We start from the raw sequence: 17093 nt of genomic DNA, 5'->3' as shown, positions 1-17093 counted from the left end.
AAAAAATAAAATAAAATAAGTTTCCCATGTGATATGTGGTCTAGTTGTTGGGAAAATTAACAAATATGAATTTCGACTTTATTTGCAAAATCACTCTGGAATTTGTAAAATGGGCATAACTTTTGCATACGAACTCGGATGAAAAAGTTTTTTATATGAAAAATCATCAACTCGAAAAGTTACATCCGAATTTAACCGCGGGAACCCCGTTAAACATTTTCAAAATCCTCAAAAACCTAACAGAAAAAAAGTTACGGGGCTTTTAAGATTTCAAACTATGGTCAAACAATGGTCAAACTAATTATTCTAGAATATTAGTGTTACTAAATAATTATTTTAGTTATTTTGAATTTTGGTCAAATCTGGTCAAACTGTGGTCAAACAATGGTCAAACTAATTATTCAAGAAATATTAGTGTTACTATATAATTATTGTTTTTTAAAACAATAGTTTCAAACTCAAACAGTGAAATGTGTCACTTCATGCTCAAGCAAAATTCCTGAGGGTTAATAGGATTGACATCTTACTATTGTCAGGAAAACAACAAGTGCAGACTTGGAAACGAGGGAGAATAGAACCCGGAAGTTAAGCGTGCTCAGGCTGGGGGAGTGGGAGGATGGTTGACCGTTCGGGAAGTTAGATGATTTGGAATGATGAGGGGTGATTAGAGATTAGAGGATAAATTGAGCAGTGATGAGGGGTGGTGATTAGAGATTAGAGGTTAAAATAATTCAGAGATTTGAAAATAAAAAAAAATTCAAAAAAAAATCATAAAATTCCACGTGGCCGCGGCCTTTAGTCCCGGTTCATGTAAGAACCGGGACTAAAGGGGAGAGGCATTAGTAACGACCCTTTAGTCCCGGTTCAAAAACCGGGACTAAAGGGCCTTACCAACCGGGACAAAAGCCCCTTTTCCTACTAGTGGTGGGTGTGCATCCAACTTGCTTGCTCATGAAGACCTCGGGCGTTTGAGGAAGCCCATCATTGGAATATACAAGCCAAGTTCTATAATGAAAATTCCCACTAGTATATGAAAGTGATAACTCAAGAGACTCTCTATATGAAGAACATGGTGCTACTTTGAAGCACAAGTGTGGTAAAAGGATAGTAACATTGCCCCTTCTCTCTTTTTCTCTCATTTTTTGTTTTTTCTTTTTTTTCTCTTTTTTTGGCCTTCTCTTTTTTTGGCCTTTCTCTTTTTTTATATTTTTTATTTTTTCGTCCGGAGTCTCATCCCGACTTGTGGGGGGAATCATAGTCTCCATCATCCTTTCCTCACTGGGGCAATGCTCTAATAATGATGATCATCATACTTTTATTTACTTACAACTCGATATCTAGAACAAAGATATGACTCTATATGAATGCCTCCGGCGGTGTACCGGGATGTGCAATGATCTAGCGTAGCAATGACATCAACATCATGCTAGCTATCTTACGATCATGCAAAGCAATATGACAATAAATGCTCAAGTCATGTATATGATGATGATGGAAGTTGCATGGCAATATATCTCGGAATGGCTATGGAATGCCATGATAGGTAGGTATGGTGGCTGTTTTGAGGAAGATATAAGGAGGCTTATGTGTGATAGAGCGTATCGTATCACGGGGTTTGGATGCACCGGCGAAGTTTGCATCAACTCTCGAGGTGAGAAAGGGCAATGCACGGTACCGAAGAGGCTAGCAATGATGGAAGGGTGAGAGTGCGTATAATCCATGAACTCAACATTAGTCATAAAGAACTCACATACTTATTGCAAAAACCTATTAGTCATCGAAACAAAGTACTACGCGCATGCTCCTAGGGGGATAGATTGGTAGGAAAAGACCATCGCTCGTCCCCGACCGTCACTCATAAGGAAGAAAATCAATAAATAAATCATGCTCCGACTTCGTTACATAACGGTTCACCATACGTGCATGCTACGGGAATCACAAACCTCAACACAAGTATTTCTACAATCCACAACTACCCACTAGCATGACTCTAATATCACCATCTTTATATTGCAAAACTATTGCAAGGAATCAAACATATCATATTCAGTGATCTACAAGTTTTATGTAGGATTTTATGACTAACCATGTGAATGACCTGTTCCTGTCATCTCTCTAAATAGATATAAGTTAAGCCAGAGAGTTTAACTCTTTCTACAAAAGATATGCCCGTGCTCTAACAAATATAAGTGAAGCAAAAGAGCATTCTACAAATGGCGGTTGTCTAAGTGAAGAGAAACAGGCAATCCAATTCAAATGATATAAGTGAAGCACATGAAGCATTCTATAAAGCCATACTCAAAAGATATAGTGAAGTGCAAAGAGCATTCTATAAATCAACCAAGGACCATCTCATACCAGCATGGTGCATAAAATAAAAATGAAAACTAAAGCAAAAGACGCTCCAAGATTGCACATATCACATGAATGAAACGAATCCGAAAACATACCGATACTTGTTGAAGAAAGAGGGGATGCCTTCCGGGGCATCCCCAAGCTTAGACGCTTGAGTCTCCTTGAATATTTACTTGGGGTGCCTTGGGCATCCCCAAGCTTGAGCTCTTGCCTGTCTTCCTTCTTCTCACATCGAGACCTCCTCGATCATCGAACACTTCATCCACACAAAACTTCAACAGAAAACTCGGTAAGATCCGTTAGTATAATAAAGCAAATCACTACTCTAAGTACTGTTGCAAACCAATTCATATTTTATTTTTGCATTGTGTCTACTGTAATATAACTTTTTCATGGCTTAATCCACTGATATAAATTGATAGTTTCATCAAAACAAGCAAACTATGCATCCAAAATAGAATCTGTCTAAAACAGAACAGTCTATAATAATCTGAACATTCACCATACTTCTGTTACTTGAAGAATTCTGCCAAAGTTAGGAAAAATAAACAATTTGTATATAAAGACAGTGCCAAAAGAATTAGAACCGTTTGACGTTCCAGTAAAAAATTAAAAATCGCGCACTACAACCAAAGTTTCTGTCCTGCACCATACAAACCAACAAGCATTGTAAACATCCTAAAGGCAAACCTTGGCACATTATTTTTATAATACAATGGAATTGTACAAGGGGATAATTATTTTTATTGAAAAATTTCTGTAATTAAGATTCACAAAGTTTCCGTGATCATGAACAAAGTTCAAGGAGCTCTCCCACTTCAACAATGCTTGTCTCTCTCACTTTCACTTTCCTTTTTGAAAAGTTTTGGGTTCCCCTCTTTATTTTTTTGTTTTTAAACTTTATTAAAGCACACAACAGAAATAAATGACTCTCTAAAACTTCCGGGTTGTCTCCCTGGCAGTGCTTTTTTTAAAGCCATTAAGCTAGGCATATAGTGCTCAAGTAATGGATCCACCCGGATCCCAAGGTATATCAAAGCCAATTTTAATTAACAATGATTTGTGATTTAGTAGTGAGCACAAAGTAACATATATCGTGCAACAACGAAGTCTAACTCTCTTCCTATGCATCGGCATGTCATAAAAGAACAATTCATGCACGCAAAGTAAAGGCCAATGCATAGTATAAGCAGTTTTTTGCAATTCTATCGTGTTGGAAACATAAAGAGGCGGAGATGTAGTTCCTCTCTCATAATAATTGCAAGTAGGAGCAGCAAGCACATGCATATTATATCTATCAAAATCATCATGTGTGGTAGTAAAACGCAACCCATCAATATAATCCTTAATAAGCACAAAATTCTCCGGTATAGTGTAGTTGGGAGAATTCAAAAAGATAATAGGACTATCATGCGTGGGTGCAATAGCAAAAATTTCATGTTTAACATAAGGAACTATAGCAAGTTCATCTCCATAAGCATAATTCATATTGGCATCTTGGCCACAAGTATAGCAAGCATCATCAAAAAGGGATATTTCAAAAGAATCAAAGGGATCATAACAGTCATCATAGCAATCATCCTTCGGTAAGCACGAAGGGGAATTAAACAATGTATGAGTTGAAGAGTTAATCTCATTAGAAGGTGGGCACGGGTGATCAATCCGCTCTTCCTCCTTTTGTTCTTCGCTTTCCTCCTCATCTTTTTCATCCAACGAGCTCACAGTTTCATTAACTTCTTCTTCCATAGATTCCTGCAAAATATTAGTCTCTTCTTGGACAGCGGAGACTTTCTCAATAAGTGCATTAATATCGGAATTGTATTCATAATTCTCATAGCAATATTTGAGGATAGCTAGATTTTCAGGTCTATAAAGAACATCATCAAAATCTTCAAACTCTTTAAACATAGATTCAATTTCATAAGCACCCATAAAAGAAACAAATTCTTCTATTTGTTCCACATCATAGTAATCATATATACCATTAGCATAAGAAGCTAAGGTTTTATTATCATTAAATTTGCATGAAAAGGGAAGGTGTCGAGCCTTCATCCTAGAGCAACAAGTATAATCATAACTCAGGCATACTTGCCGAGCATACCACTTCAGTATATGAATTTGATCCCATAATAGTTTCCCTTTTTGTGTCAAGCGATAATCCCTATGTATTCACGTTGATCCAACGTTACTCCCATTACATAGTTGAATGGGGTTTTCTCATGATTATCAAAGTAGTACATAATATCTTTCACATAACTAGCATCGAGGGTTTTAGGAGGTTCCCCATCTCCATGAGCAGCAAGTGCACCTAATCTTTTTGTTATTTCGTGTTTCGTATCCATAACTAAAGATAGAGAACAACTTAGAACAGCAAATAAAAATTACTTAGTGATAAAGCAAACAAGCACACACGAGAATATTCACCCCACGCTATTGCTCCCCGGCAACGGCGCCAGAAAAAGGTCTTGATAACCCACAAGTATAGGGGATCAATTGTATCCTCTTTCGATAAGTAAGAGTGTCGAACCCAACGAGGAGCTAAAGGTAGAACAAATATTCCCTCAAGTTCTATCGACTGCCGATACAACTCTACGCACGCTTGACGTTCGCTTTACCGGAAACAAGGATGAAACTAGAAGTACTTTGTAGGTGTTTTTGGATAGGTTTGCAAGAAAGTAAAGAGCATGTAAATAAAAGGTAGGGTCTGTTTTAGTAAAGACACAACTAAATAAAAGGTAGGGGCTTTTTGTTACGAGAAAGTTATTTGTCCCTAGGCAATCGATAACTAGACCGGTAATCATTATTGCAATTTTATTTGAGGGAGAGGCATAAGCTAACATACTTTCTCTACTTGGATCATATGCACTTACGATTGGAACTCTAGCAAGCATCCGCAACTACTAAAGATCATTAAGGTAAAACCCAACCATAGCATTAAACCATCAAGTGCTCTTTATCCCATATGCAAACAACCTACTTACTCGGGTTTGTGCTTCTGTCACTCACGCCACCCACCATAAGCAAATCATGAACATATTGCAAACCCTACAGCGGGAATCCCTCACGCTTGCGCGACACGGAGAGCACCATAGGACAGCACCAATAATAAAACATGCAACTCAAACCAATCTTGATCATCAAATAACCCATAGGACAAAACGGATCTACTCAAACATCGTAGGGTAGCCATACATCATTGGGAAATAATATATAGCGTTGAGCACCATGTTTAAGTAGAGATTACAGCGGGTAAGAGAGAGGTTACACCGCTACATAGAGGGGGGGAAGAGTTGGTGATGATGGCGGTGAAGTTGTTGGTCAAGATTGTGGTGATGATGATGGCCACGGCAGCGTTCCGGCGCCACCGGAAGAGAAGGGGAGAGGGGGGCCCTTCGTCTTCTTCTTCCTTGACCTCCTCCCTAGACGGGAGAAGGGTTTCCCCTCTGGTCCTTGGCCTCCATGGCATGGGAGGGGCGAGAGCCCCTCCGAGATTGGATTTGTCTCTCTGTCTCTCTCTGTTTCTGCGTTCTGGGATTCTGCCCTGGCACCGTTTCTTTTATATCTGGAGATCCGTAACTCCGATTGGATTGAAACCTTCACCCAGATCTTTTTTCCAAAAATTAGCTTTCTTGCGGCCGAAGAAGGGCATCAACCGCCTTACGGGGGGCCCACGAGGGTCAGGAGCGCGCCTGCCTGGAGTTGGCATGGGCCCCACCCTCGTGGCCACCTCGGGCACCGTCTCGCGTTGATTTTACTTCCCAAAAATCACAAATATTCCAAAATAATTGTCCGTCCATTTTTATCCCGTTTGGACTCCGTTTGATATGGGGTTTCTGCGAAACATAAAACATGCAACAAACAGGAACTGGCACTGGGCACTGGATCAATATGTTAGTCACAAAAATAGTATAAAAAGTTGCCAAAAATATATGAAAGTTGTAGAATATTGGCATGGAACAATCAAAAATTATAGATACGACGGAGACGTATCACCGGCCTCGCCGGTCCCGCCGGCCGCCCCGGACACCCGCATGGTCACCCGTGCTCGCGCCGGCATCCACCGACCCAGCACGCGCTATTCCGCGGATGAGTACCTCCTTGCTGCCTCGACGTCTTCACCGTCACCCCTCCCGTCGTCAGCTCGAGCCGCGCTTCGCGATCCACATGGGCTCGCTGCGATGCAGGAGGAGTTCGACGTGCCGGTGCGCAACCGCACCTGGCAGCTTGTCCCGCGGCCCGCCCATGCTAACGTCATCACCGGCAAGTGGGTCTTCCGGCATAAGACTCGTCCTGGCGGGTCTCTCGAGCGCTATAAGGCTCGGTGGGTGGTACGCGGGTTCCGGCAGCGTGCTGGAGTCGACTTCACCGACACCTTCGCCCCGGTTGTCTAACCGGGTACGATTCGCACGGTCCTTCAGCTCGCGGTCTCTCGCGCCTGGCCGGTGCATCAGATGGATGTGTCAAACGCGTTCTTGCATGGCCATCTCTCGGAGCAGGTCTTCTGTCAGCAGCCAACTGGCTTCGTCGATGCGGCTCGTTTTGACCACGTGTGCTTGCTCCTTATACGGGTTGAAGCAGGCCCCTCGAGCCTGGTACCAGCGGATCGCCAGCTTCCTGCAGCAGCTTGGGTTCCGAGCTAATCGCTCCGACGCCTCGCTGTTTGTCTACCACCAGGCTCCGGCGACCGCTTACCTGCTCCTCTACGTCGACGACATCGTCCTGACGGCCTCCTCGCCAGAGCTCCTTCGCCAGCATACTGCTCGCCTCAGCGCCGAGTTCGCCATTAAGGACCTCGTCCCGTTGCACTACTTCCTCGGCATTGAGGTGGTACGCCGCGCCGATGGGTTCTTTCTCCACCAGCAGCAGTATGCGCAGGACCTTCTTGAGCGGGCAGACATGCTTAACTGCAAGCCTGTCCCCACGCCTATCGACACGAAGGCCAAGGTTTCTGCGCTCGACGGTTCACCCGCGCCGGATGCGGCGTTCTATAGCTCCATCGTCTGCGCCCTTCAGTACTTGACGCTCACTCGGCCGGACCTGTAGTACGCCGTCCAGCAGGTGTGTCTCCACATGCACGCCCCTCGCGACACTCATTGGAACCTGGTGAAGCGGATTCTTCGGTATATCCGCGGCACCACGGCTCTGGGTCTTACGTTGATGGCCTCGCCCTCGACCGACCTTGTTGCCTATAGTGACGCCAATTGGGCTGGCTGTCCGGACACCCGTCGCTCCACTTCGGGCTACTGTGTCTACCTGGGTCCCTCGCTCATATCGTGGTCGTCTAAACGACAACCCATGGTATCCCTCTCCAGTGCTGAGGCTGCGTATCGTGCTGTGGCCAATGCCGTCGCCGAGTGCTCGTGGCTCCTGCAGCTTCTCCAGGAGTTGCTTCTTGACGTCCCGGAGGCCACCATTTTCTACTGTGACAATGTCTCTGCAGTCTACCTCTCCGCCAACCCCGTTCATCATCGTCGCACGAAGCATATATATTGAGCTCGACATTCGCTTCGTGCGAGAGCAGGTGGCTCTTGGGCGCATCCGCGTTCTTCATGTTCCCACCGCTCAGCAGTTTGCCGATGTTATGACCAAGGGGTTACCGACGCCTACATTTGAGGAGTTCCGGTCTAGTCTATGCGGCACTGGTGACGTATCGACTGCGGGGGGCGTTGAACATATTATGTGCATGTATATGTTAGGATAATCTCCTACCGGCCCCGCCACTAGTTTCCTTGTATAGATGAGGCTGAGGGCTGCCCTTGTACTTATATATGTGCACCGTGCACCCAATCAATACATCGAGAGTTGCATTGCCTTCAACATGTTTCCTCAAGTGCTGTTGAGTAGAAAAAAATGTACTGTTGGTTAGCAGATTGTGCATCTCATGTAGTTACACACTCTTTTCTTTATTAAACGCAACTAATAAATTTCAACACAAGCCGACCTTAGCTCAGTTGGTAGAGCGGAGGACTGTAGTGTTGCAGAAAAATCCTTAGGTCGCTGGTTCGAATCCGGCAGGTCGGAATTAGGGATTTTTGCCCGATATCTTTCTTTTTTTCTACCATCTGCTGACTGTCCAGCGAACCCAACCCGAAGCTGCTTCGCTGTTAAGCGTTCTCTTCCCTTTTCAGTTTGAAACCAAATTAAATTCCCTTGCTCTCTTCAGTTTGGAACCAAACTGAATCACAGCCCCCTTGCTCCGTTCAGTTTGACAAATTAAATCCTAAGATCTTGGCATGATTTGGATCTTAACTTGAGTTATGAGTTATCCGTAATACAAATGAACCTAAAAAAATCATAATTTTGACTGGGGACATTCATTACTGGCACACAAAATATATCTAGGACTGAATCTTAGTGTGTTATTTCTGAAAATACAGTGGCACACAGAATATCTAGAACAGTGGCACACAAAATAGAAGTAAATCATTTAATCATGGTGAGAATATGCCCTCATCTATATCTTCAAGACCTAAACACTAGGACATGTCAAAAGATCCGTCAAACTTGTCATGAATTCGTATCCTTGAGAGCCTACTTCATTTGGTCCAAAATTCTTTTTCCTCTTACTGAATAATCAAGTGTTGGCATGTTCTCTTTTTCTTTCTGCAAGCCAAGAAGGAGCCTACTTTTTTTTTTCTTCCTGGAGATGCAGATGGTCTTTTCTTCTTTTTCTTGTGTTGCCTATCAAGCCAAGTTCCTTTTTATTTTGGAGTTTTTGTTCCGAACCTCTTTTTTCTTTATGCGTGCATCACTCCAGAATTCATTTGATGCCTTAATCAAAATGTTCTGAACCTCTTTTCCCCTTATGCGTGCATCACTCCAGAATTCTTGTTCTGAACCTCTTTTGTTCTGAACCCCTGTCAAGTGAATTTTCAATCAAAATGCAACATTCTTCAGAGCTTGTATGTCTGTCGCACTAATGCAAGTTCTCTTTTTTGTCAGAGCGGTGAGAAAACAAATGGGATTAAGGCAGACATGCAAAGTTCCAGACTATGCAATTCCACAAGACCACAAGGTATGGACATATATGTCAATTCTCGTTGTTTCTTTTAGTAAGAAAAACGTAAAACAGTTTATATACCATTATGGAGTCATCAGATTTCAAATTTAACTGACACAAGGATTTTATTCACTACCGAGGGTACCTAGATGACAACAAATACTCTGCTTCCAAGCTATACTGCCGGCTCGTTTCCTCCATGTTCGAACCCTCAATCACTGGATACTTCGGCACATCCATGTCATGCATCACGAAGCTATCATGCGAGGCCCCAAGGCTCTCGAGTGTCAACTCCACTTGCCTCATGCTTGGCCGGTGGTCTCCTTCAATCCTCACGCATGCCACCGCCAGCACAGCCACCTCTTCAACCTCCTTGCCGCCTTCCTCAACGACCTGAGGATCTAGCACGCGAACCAGCTTGCCTGTTGCTAGCGAAGAGGTGAAATATGAGACAAGGGTTTCCTCCTCGGATGACCGATATGAGCATGGTTTTTTCCTTGTCAAAAGCTCCATGAGGAGGACACCGAAGCTGTAAACGTCGCTCTTCTCGGTGAGCTGTCCCGAGTAGAAGTACAAGGGATCTAGGTACCCAAATGTCCCTTGGATAGCGGTTGCGGTCTCTGTTTGATCGACCGGAATGCACCTCGAAGCTCCAAAGTCTGACACCTTTGCTATGAGAGTGCCATCTAACAGAATGTTTTGGGACTTGATATCCCTATGGACTATAGGGAATGACACCGCCGAGTGAAGGTAGGCGAGAGCTCTCGCAGTTTCGGTTGCGATCCTTACCCGATCTTCCCATGCTAGGGATGGCGCGGGTTCTTGGACATGAAGATGATGGTAAAGAGTCCCATTGGAGATGAACTCGTACACCAGCAACGGCACCTCCGTCTCAAGGCAACACCCAAAGAGCTTCACCACGTTTCGATGGTTGATCTGCGAGAGGATGGCTACCTCATTTATGAACTCGTCGATCTCCCTCTGGATCGCGACCTTGGACTTCTTGATCGCCACGACATGCAGGTCTGACATGATCCCTTTGTAGACCGTGCCATGCCCTCCTCCACCAATCTCGCGAGCTTTGTCAAAATTGTTTGTTGCCTTTTGTAGCTCCACCAAGGGGATGATCATCCTCTCGGCGATGTCCGCCTTCTGAGACACCAATTGCTGCAACAGATGCCCTCGATTTTGCTTGAAGAATTTCTTCTTGAGCATTTTTGCCCTCCGTTGCTTCATCTTTCGGGTCACCAAGATAGCACCAAGTACCATGATTAGAAGGGCTGCTCCACTGCCAACTCCAATGCCGACACTTAAACCTGTAGAATGTGCACAAATAATGCGTCTTTATGTTAAGGAAGAATCTCTGAGATACAAAACAGAGCATGAACCGATGCAATCTCTGACGTGCAATTTTATTGCTTCTGTGCTCACCTAGAGAAGATCTGATGCAGCCATTTCTTATGCGCGGGTCGCCATGGGCGCCACGCGGGCACCGGCATAGGTGCCCGCCGGCCGTGTTGGTGCACTCGCCGAAGCACATGTCCGGCAGCGTGCACTCGTCGATGTCCTGGCATCCGCCGGCGAGGTATGGGTTCCCCTGGTAGCCGTCCAGGCACCGGCACACGTAGCCGCTGCGGTAGTTGCCGGAGACGTTGCGGCAGGAGGCGTGGCTGCTCCGGCACGCGCTCCTCCGCGCGTCCACGGGGCAGCCCGACGTTGCCACTCCCGGCAGCACTACCGGCTTCGAATCCACCGCGAACTCGAGGACGGCGGGCACCGCCGGCCGGCGCGAGGGCGAGTACCCGGGCGAGTCGTTGAGGAGCGAGGCGGAGGCGCCGTCGAACCAGCCTCTCTCGGCGACGCGCACCGCGATGGGCAGCCTGTCGGCGTACTCGTTGCTCGAGTCCAGCGACTTGATCTCCACGCGGTAGGAGGGGCGGCCGATGGGGACGGGCGTCTCGCAGCAGCCGATGCCGGAGCACGTGGCCGTGGCGGCGCCGTCGCCGGTGGAGCTCGAGGTGGTCACGGCGCCGGTCCACCTGTCGTTGATGGAGCAGAAGGAGGAGCAGCCGCTGATGACGTTGCCGCCGCCGCCGTCCCCGACGAGCGTGGCCTGCACGTTGCACCCCGTCACGACGAACTGGTTGCGCCACTCCGACAGCACGTACGGGCCGGCGGCGCCGAGGCCGCCCCACGCGCCGCTGCCGTCGAGGCCTCCGGGCCCGGTGAAGTTGAGCTTGACCTGGCCCGCGCCGTCCACGACCCGCACCGTGGAGTTGGCCAGGGAGATCTCCACGACCTGGAGTTCGCGGCCGACGAGCAGCCGCGGCTCTCCTGCGCGCGTCCGGTCGCAGGTGAGGTTGAACCCCGGCCAGTAGCACCCGTCGCCGATGCCGAACGGGTACGGCACGCGCACGGCGCCGCAGCTGGTTGGGCAGCGGGAGCCCGCACCTGGGGTAGCCTGAGCTGCTGCCGCTGAGAGGCAGAGCTGCAGCAGCAGCACCGTCAGCGCGGTGGCCGGAATCATCGTCGCGGCGGGTTGCTCCATTATTGTCGCTCGAATCCATTATAAAGCTTTCTACAAGTTGAGCAAGTTGTAGGAGGGCAGCTGCACGCAACCTACGTACCGTGACGCGCGTGCATGTGCGCGTTGACGGACCTGGTCTAGGCTGCATCGTGATGACCAAGACACTGAGATATTGTTTTCTTCTTTTCACATTTGTATCCACATTCTCGAGTCTCTTCTTTTTCGATCTCATGAATTTTGTGCTTGGAAAACGAAAGCGATCATAAATGTCATCATTGGGGCAAACAAGGTAATAGTTTTGTTTTGTTTTGTTTATGGCGGAAAAACATCCCATCTACTCCTTCATCTTCAATTATGGCATTATAATAAACAGCAGAAATAATAAAAATTACATCCAGATCCGTGGACCACCTAGCGATGACTACAAGCGCTGAAGCGAGCCGAAGTCGCGCCACACTTGAGAGGAAAATCCAAAACGGCATAACCAAATGATTGTTTAGTCCTCCGCAAAAAAAAATGATTGTTTAGTTGATGATGGATTTCACGCTGCAGCATGAATCAAAGAACTGTGGATGTCATAGGAATTTAGGGCACGTAGAGTGATTCTTGATCAGATGAGCACTATCAATATCAAGATTATAGAGAAAAAAACTGTCAATGTAAGTAAACACTACTGAACCAGCATTTCCTCGCCAAGTCCAATGCGCAACACTCATGTCACAAATGGATACGACTTCCGATTCTTCGCCCTCCGTTTATCCAAGCACATGGCGACAACGGAGGTGGCCATGTCATGCTCCTCACCTTCCCAGGGCCACAGTAATCCGATGCTGCAGCTCGGCAGGCCGGGTGAAACCGGATCAGATAATTTTCATACCGAATACGGTTTCGAATGGGCGGGTATGGGAAGAGAAAGGTGGTCGGATAATTTCGAGGCCGAATCCGCTTAGACAGTTATGGGAAGAGAAAGGCAAATATAGAAGTGGATACCTACATTGGATCTAGTACATCCATTATCCACCGAATACCGTATTATTCAGAATTACAATCGGATTATCTGTCCTAAAAAATTTGGACTATCCAATTTGAAGTCTGTGCAACCAGCCCAAAAAAGTCCCACAGCTCGAAAGTCCACTTCTACTCCAGAGCTCAATGAGCTCTGGATGAACAGTAAACCCCGATTTTTTTTGAAAAAATCTAGAAAAAATTGGTGAAACTTTGACAAACATTCTCAGTGCTTGGAAATTTTCATTCCGAAAGAACATCCATGGAAGTCATGGCAAAAAAAACAGCACTCCAAAATGCTTTCAAAATAACATTGAAGTGTCGATTTTGTTTTTTTACCACGATTTCCACGAATGTTATTTTGGGATGGTACCCTGGTGAATGAATCTTGCACAATATAATCTTTTCTTTTGATTGGTACGGTAGATATGCGAAATTGCATGTAACATGTAAATAAAAAATGTAATTGCACATATGAATCACTCTTCTCTAGGGAAAACTAAACTTTTCATGTCCCGCTTATTGCAGGGAATAGAGTCACCACCCACATATTTAACTATAGATGATTCCCGCGCGTTGCTTAGGTAATCTTGTTAAAAAGAAATGCATAATTAGGTGCTACATAAACAACTAAAAGTGATAGAAACAAAATATGAAAGTATTTCTTGATATACACTTAAAAAAATTAAAAAATATGAAGCATATAACATACGCATGTATAAAAGGAAAAAAATAGACTACATACGGTTAAAAGAGTGTCATTCTAAGAAAAGTAAAAGATCAACTTTATAGGTATATGCTAGCTCCAAGCACCCAACATGTATATCATGTCCATGAGAGCACAAAACTTAGTGCAAGAAAATTAACTGGTAACTTGCATGCATGAACATGTGATATAGCTTGGCAGCACTACATGGACATATTGATGCAAACATGTAAAGTATGATTTACATGCGTGCCTTGCTGATGTGGGAAGATAGTATGTAAGAAAAAAAAAGTAGTATGTTGTAGCTGTTTAGCAATAGACAAAACGAGTGTTGTTTCTATAAAAAAAGTGAAAAATCAACTATATAGGTATGCTCCAAGCGCCCAACACAAATACCATGTCTATGAGCGCACAAAACATAGTGCCAAAACTTAAACGATGACTTACATACTTGAACTGATGATGTGCCAATGCTCCATGGACATGCTAATGCGAAAAATGTAACTTATAACTTACATGCATGACGTGATGATGTGGCATGGTTTCATGGCTAGAAAAAATAGTTAGTGGGTTGTATCACAATTATATCTAATGTGATTTAAAACCCACTTAGAATTTGCTAATGCATGTTGCATGGTGGAGGATTCTCATGCATAGATCAGACGGATGCTAGTGCATCTAGATAATAATCTAATGACTATAAACATTTTTATGATGTGAAGCATGTGTATTGAGATAATTAGAAGTAGTGGGAATCACTCTCTTAGATATATAGGACGTGTTGGATCCAAACACGAAGTTGAGTGTATTTGTTTTCCTCTTTGCTCCTTGTTTCTTTTTTCTTTTTTTTTTCCTCTACTTCCCTTTTTTGTTTTTTCCATTTCCCTTCTTTTCACCGTTCCAACTTTCTATATTATTATTTACTTGTGGCATATTTATTACTTCTCTCCTTTTCACTAACTATAATTTTAGTTTTTTTTAGAATATTTTCAGTTTTCTTATTTATTCATTTATGATGAGTACATGAATATTGGACGCGTCTAGCGGGCGGCTGTGTGCCCGCTAGTGCTCCCTGGCGGCCTATCTTTTTGGAAACTTTTTGCCCCCTTCATCCCGATTAGGAAACCCCATAACGTATTGTTACCTTATCGTCCTTGTGGCTTTACTTTTCACCGGTCGGGGGAGCTTGCTAGTACCCCACGTGCATGCATGTGCAGCACCGTGTACTCGTCATTCGATAGTGGAGAAATCAATCATTTACACTATCACATGGTCCTCCCCACGTCAGTCATTTATTTTTGCTTTTCAAAAATGACAAAAGGCCGTAACTTTCAAATCGGACATCAAAATCGATATCCGTTTTTGCAGTTGAAGACCCTGCGCCGCACTTTTCGAAACTAGATCTCATATGAGTAAGTTCTGTCAAACTTTTTATCTGTGTCATTTTAGCCCCTGTTAGGTGCAACTGTATCATGAGAGTGTGCAACTACGCAGCCAATGACAGTGTGAAACACTGTGGTCCTGCATATGCGACTATGCCTGTAGCGACCAGACCTTAAATGGTCTGTGCTGCTGTGCACCAGTGTCATCCCTGGATCAGTAATGCTGACACGCACAGTACAAACGGAGGATTTATAACAGAGTAGCAATCACATACTTATTACATCGAATAACTCTGAAGAGTTTAAGTATGATAAACATGGCTTAAGGCCATCTAATAACGATAACAGCGGAAGACTTGGAAGATAAGTGAGTCCATCACTCCAGCGGCATCACTGAGTATAAGACCACGACCTAAGGCACGTTACTCGTCGTCTGAAAAGTCTGCAACATGAAACGTTGCAGCCCGAAAACGGGTCAGCACATAGAATATGCTGGCAAAGTAACACATAGAGAGCAATGAACAATAATAATGCTATACTATATGCATATATGGCTGGTGGAAAGCTCTATGGCTACAGTTTTGCGAAAAGCCAATTTTATCCTACTGCAAAGGAATAAATTTTATTTAACTATCATGGTGGTTGTGAAACATTGAGAAGGTACCTCCAACTCAATCCCAATTAAGTGTCATCATTAACCCAACAAAATTAATTATAAGTAACATGGTGATGAGATTCAAATGATAATCCAGGTACTAGATACTCAAGTTGTCCATAACCGGGGACACGGCTAACCATGACTAGTTTGTACACTCTGCAGAGGTTTGCGCACTTTTCCCCACAAGACTCGATCGCCTCCGCTTGATTCTCGCACTACATGATGTTTGAGAAACGGATGACCGAGACACAGTCTTTCAGAAACAATCACTCTTTACTCTGGATGGACCGGTACACCTACTTTCCCCTACATCTGCTAGTCCACCTCCTCAAGAGATCCTGTAACCTACTTAGCTATGCTAGAGCCCATAATAGCTTGTGGCTGCACACGGAAGTTTCTAGCATGAATAATCTTATGATCCCTTTGAGCCTGGGTGGCGGACCTTATACAAACAGACAACACTGGGTTCTCCAGGTGCCTCAATCCACCCAGATGTGAGTTTTAGTTGCCACCTTAAGTTGAACCATTAATAAACATCTCACATCTGTCATGGATATCTCTCAAACCCAAATCCACGTCTACGAGCATAGCATGGCAATATAATAGCAACGTAGAAGTAACTCCCAAGGGTTTGATAAGAAAAACAGGTAATAGGTACTACCTCAACTATTTCCCAATACCCACAATTTAATTAGATCCTAATCATGCAAGTGTTTGAAGAAAACAGATCTAATGCAGTAAAACTGGGTATGAACGGGATATGATCAAAGTGTTACTTGCCTTGCTGATGATCCGCAAAACCTAGCGAGTCGAAGTAACAAGCGGCACACTCCGGGTACTCTATCGCAAACAAACAAGCATACAACCAGTACTCATCTAATGCATAGGTAAAACTCGAAGGAAAGATCCAACCAGAAAGTTCAACTCAAGAACTCCGGTTTGCAAAAAGAATCAACTCGAAAGAAACAACGGAAGTCAAACGGCGAAAGAAAGAAACTTCGTTTGCTAATCTGGATCTAGGTCAAATTTTACTGTAGCAAAATCTTGTTTGAGTAGGTTAAACGGAAAGAGAATTTCGAGACGAAACTCTACGCTTGAATCGCCTGATTCCGATAAACGAGCGAGAAGTTAAACAGAATCGAAGATTCGATCAGAAATCGAATCTGAGAAAATAACGAGAAAACTCCGACGAAAAAGAAAAACGGACGAACGGTTAAAGAACGGACGTTCGTTAACAGAGAAAAACCGACGAACGCGTTCGTTAAAACGAACGGTTCGGTGAACGCTCGTAAAATAATAAAACCGAAAAAAACTGATCTAGGTTCTTTTTTTTAAACCGAAGGTTTTTTTTAAAATGAAAACCGGCAACGACGAAACGGGGCAGCGGCAATACCTCGTCGGGGCTACTCCGGCGAGGGCTCCGGCGGGGCTCCGGGCTCGGGCGCGGGGTGCGGGGCTCG

General features: G+C 44.6%; 1 protein-coding gene and 1 non-coding gene across 2 annotated transcripts; one reads left to right on the top strand and one right to left on the bottom strand.

Annotated features, from left to right (window-relative positions):
* Positions 1–8291: 8291 nt before the first annotated feature.
* TRNAY-GUA (transfer RNA tyrosine (anticodon GUA)) lies at positions 8292–8376 on the top strand. Its single transcript is given in 2 exon segments — positions 8292–8328; positions 8341–8376. It is a non-coding gene; the product is annotated as a tRNA-Tyr (tRNA).
* A 943-nt stretch (positions 8377–9319) lies between these two features.
* Positions 9320–11934, bottom strand: LOC123143288 (wall-associated receptor kinase 2). Its single transcript, XM_044562150.1, has 2 exons — positions 10787–11934; positions 9320–10671 (listed from the first exon to the last, which is right to left on the bottom strand). Exons 1-2 carry the CDS (start codon positions 11901–11903, stop codon positions 9488–9490), a joined length of 2301 nt encoding a protein of 766 aa, XP_044418085.1. The 5' UTR covers positions 11904–11934; the 3' UTR covers positions 9320–9487.
* Positions 11935–17093: the final 5159 nt, after the last annotated feature.

Source organism: Triticum aestivum, chromosome 6D, assembly GCF_018294505.1.
Source record: "Triticum aestivum cultivar Chinese Spring chromosome 6D, IWGSC CS RefSeq v2.1, whole genome shotgun sequence".
Taxonomy (NCBI): Eukaryota; Viridiplantae; Streptophyta; class Magnoliopsida; order Poales; family Poaceae; genus Triticum; species Triticum aestivum.
This window is presented reverse-complemented; position numbering and strand designations above follow the sequence as displayed.

Excerpts from the sequence above, each read along its gene's own strand:
- LOC123143288 (XM_044562150.1), bottom strand. The coding sequence starts at position 11,903 with ATGGAGCAACCCGCCGCGACGATGATTCCGGCCACCGCGCTGACGGTG. Across the intron at positions 10,672-10,786 it reads CTGCATCAGATCTTCTCTAG|GTTTAAGTGTCGGCATTGGA; the intron begins GTGAGCACAGAA and ends CACATTCTACAG.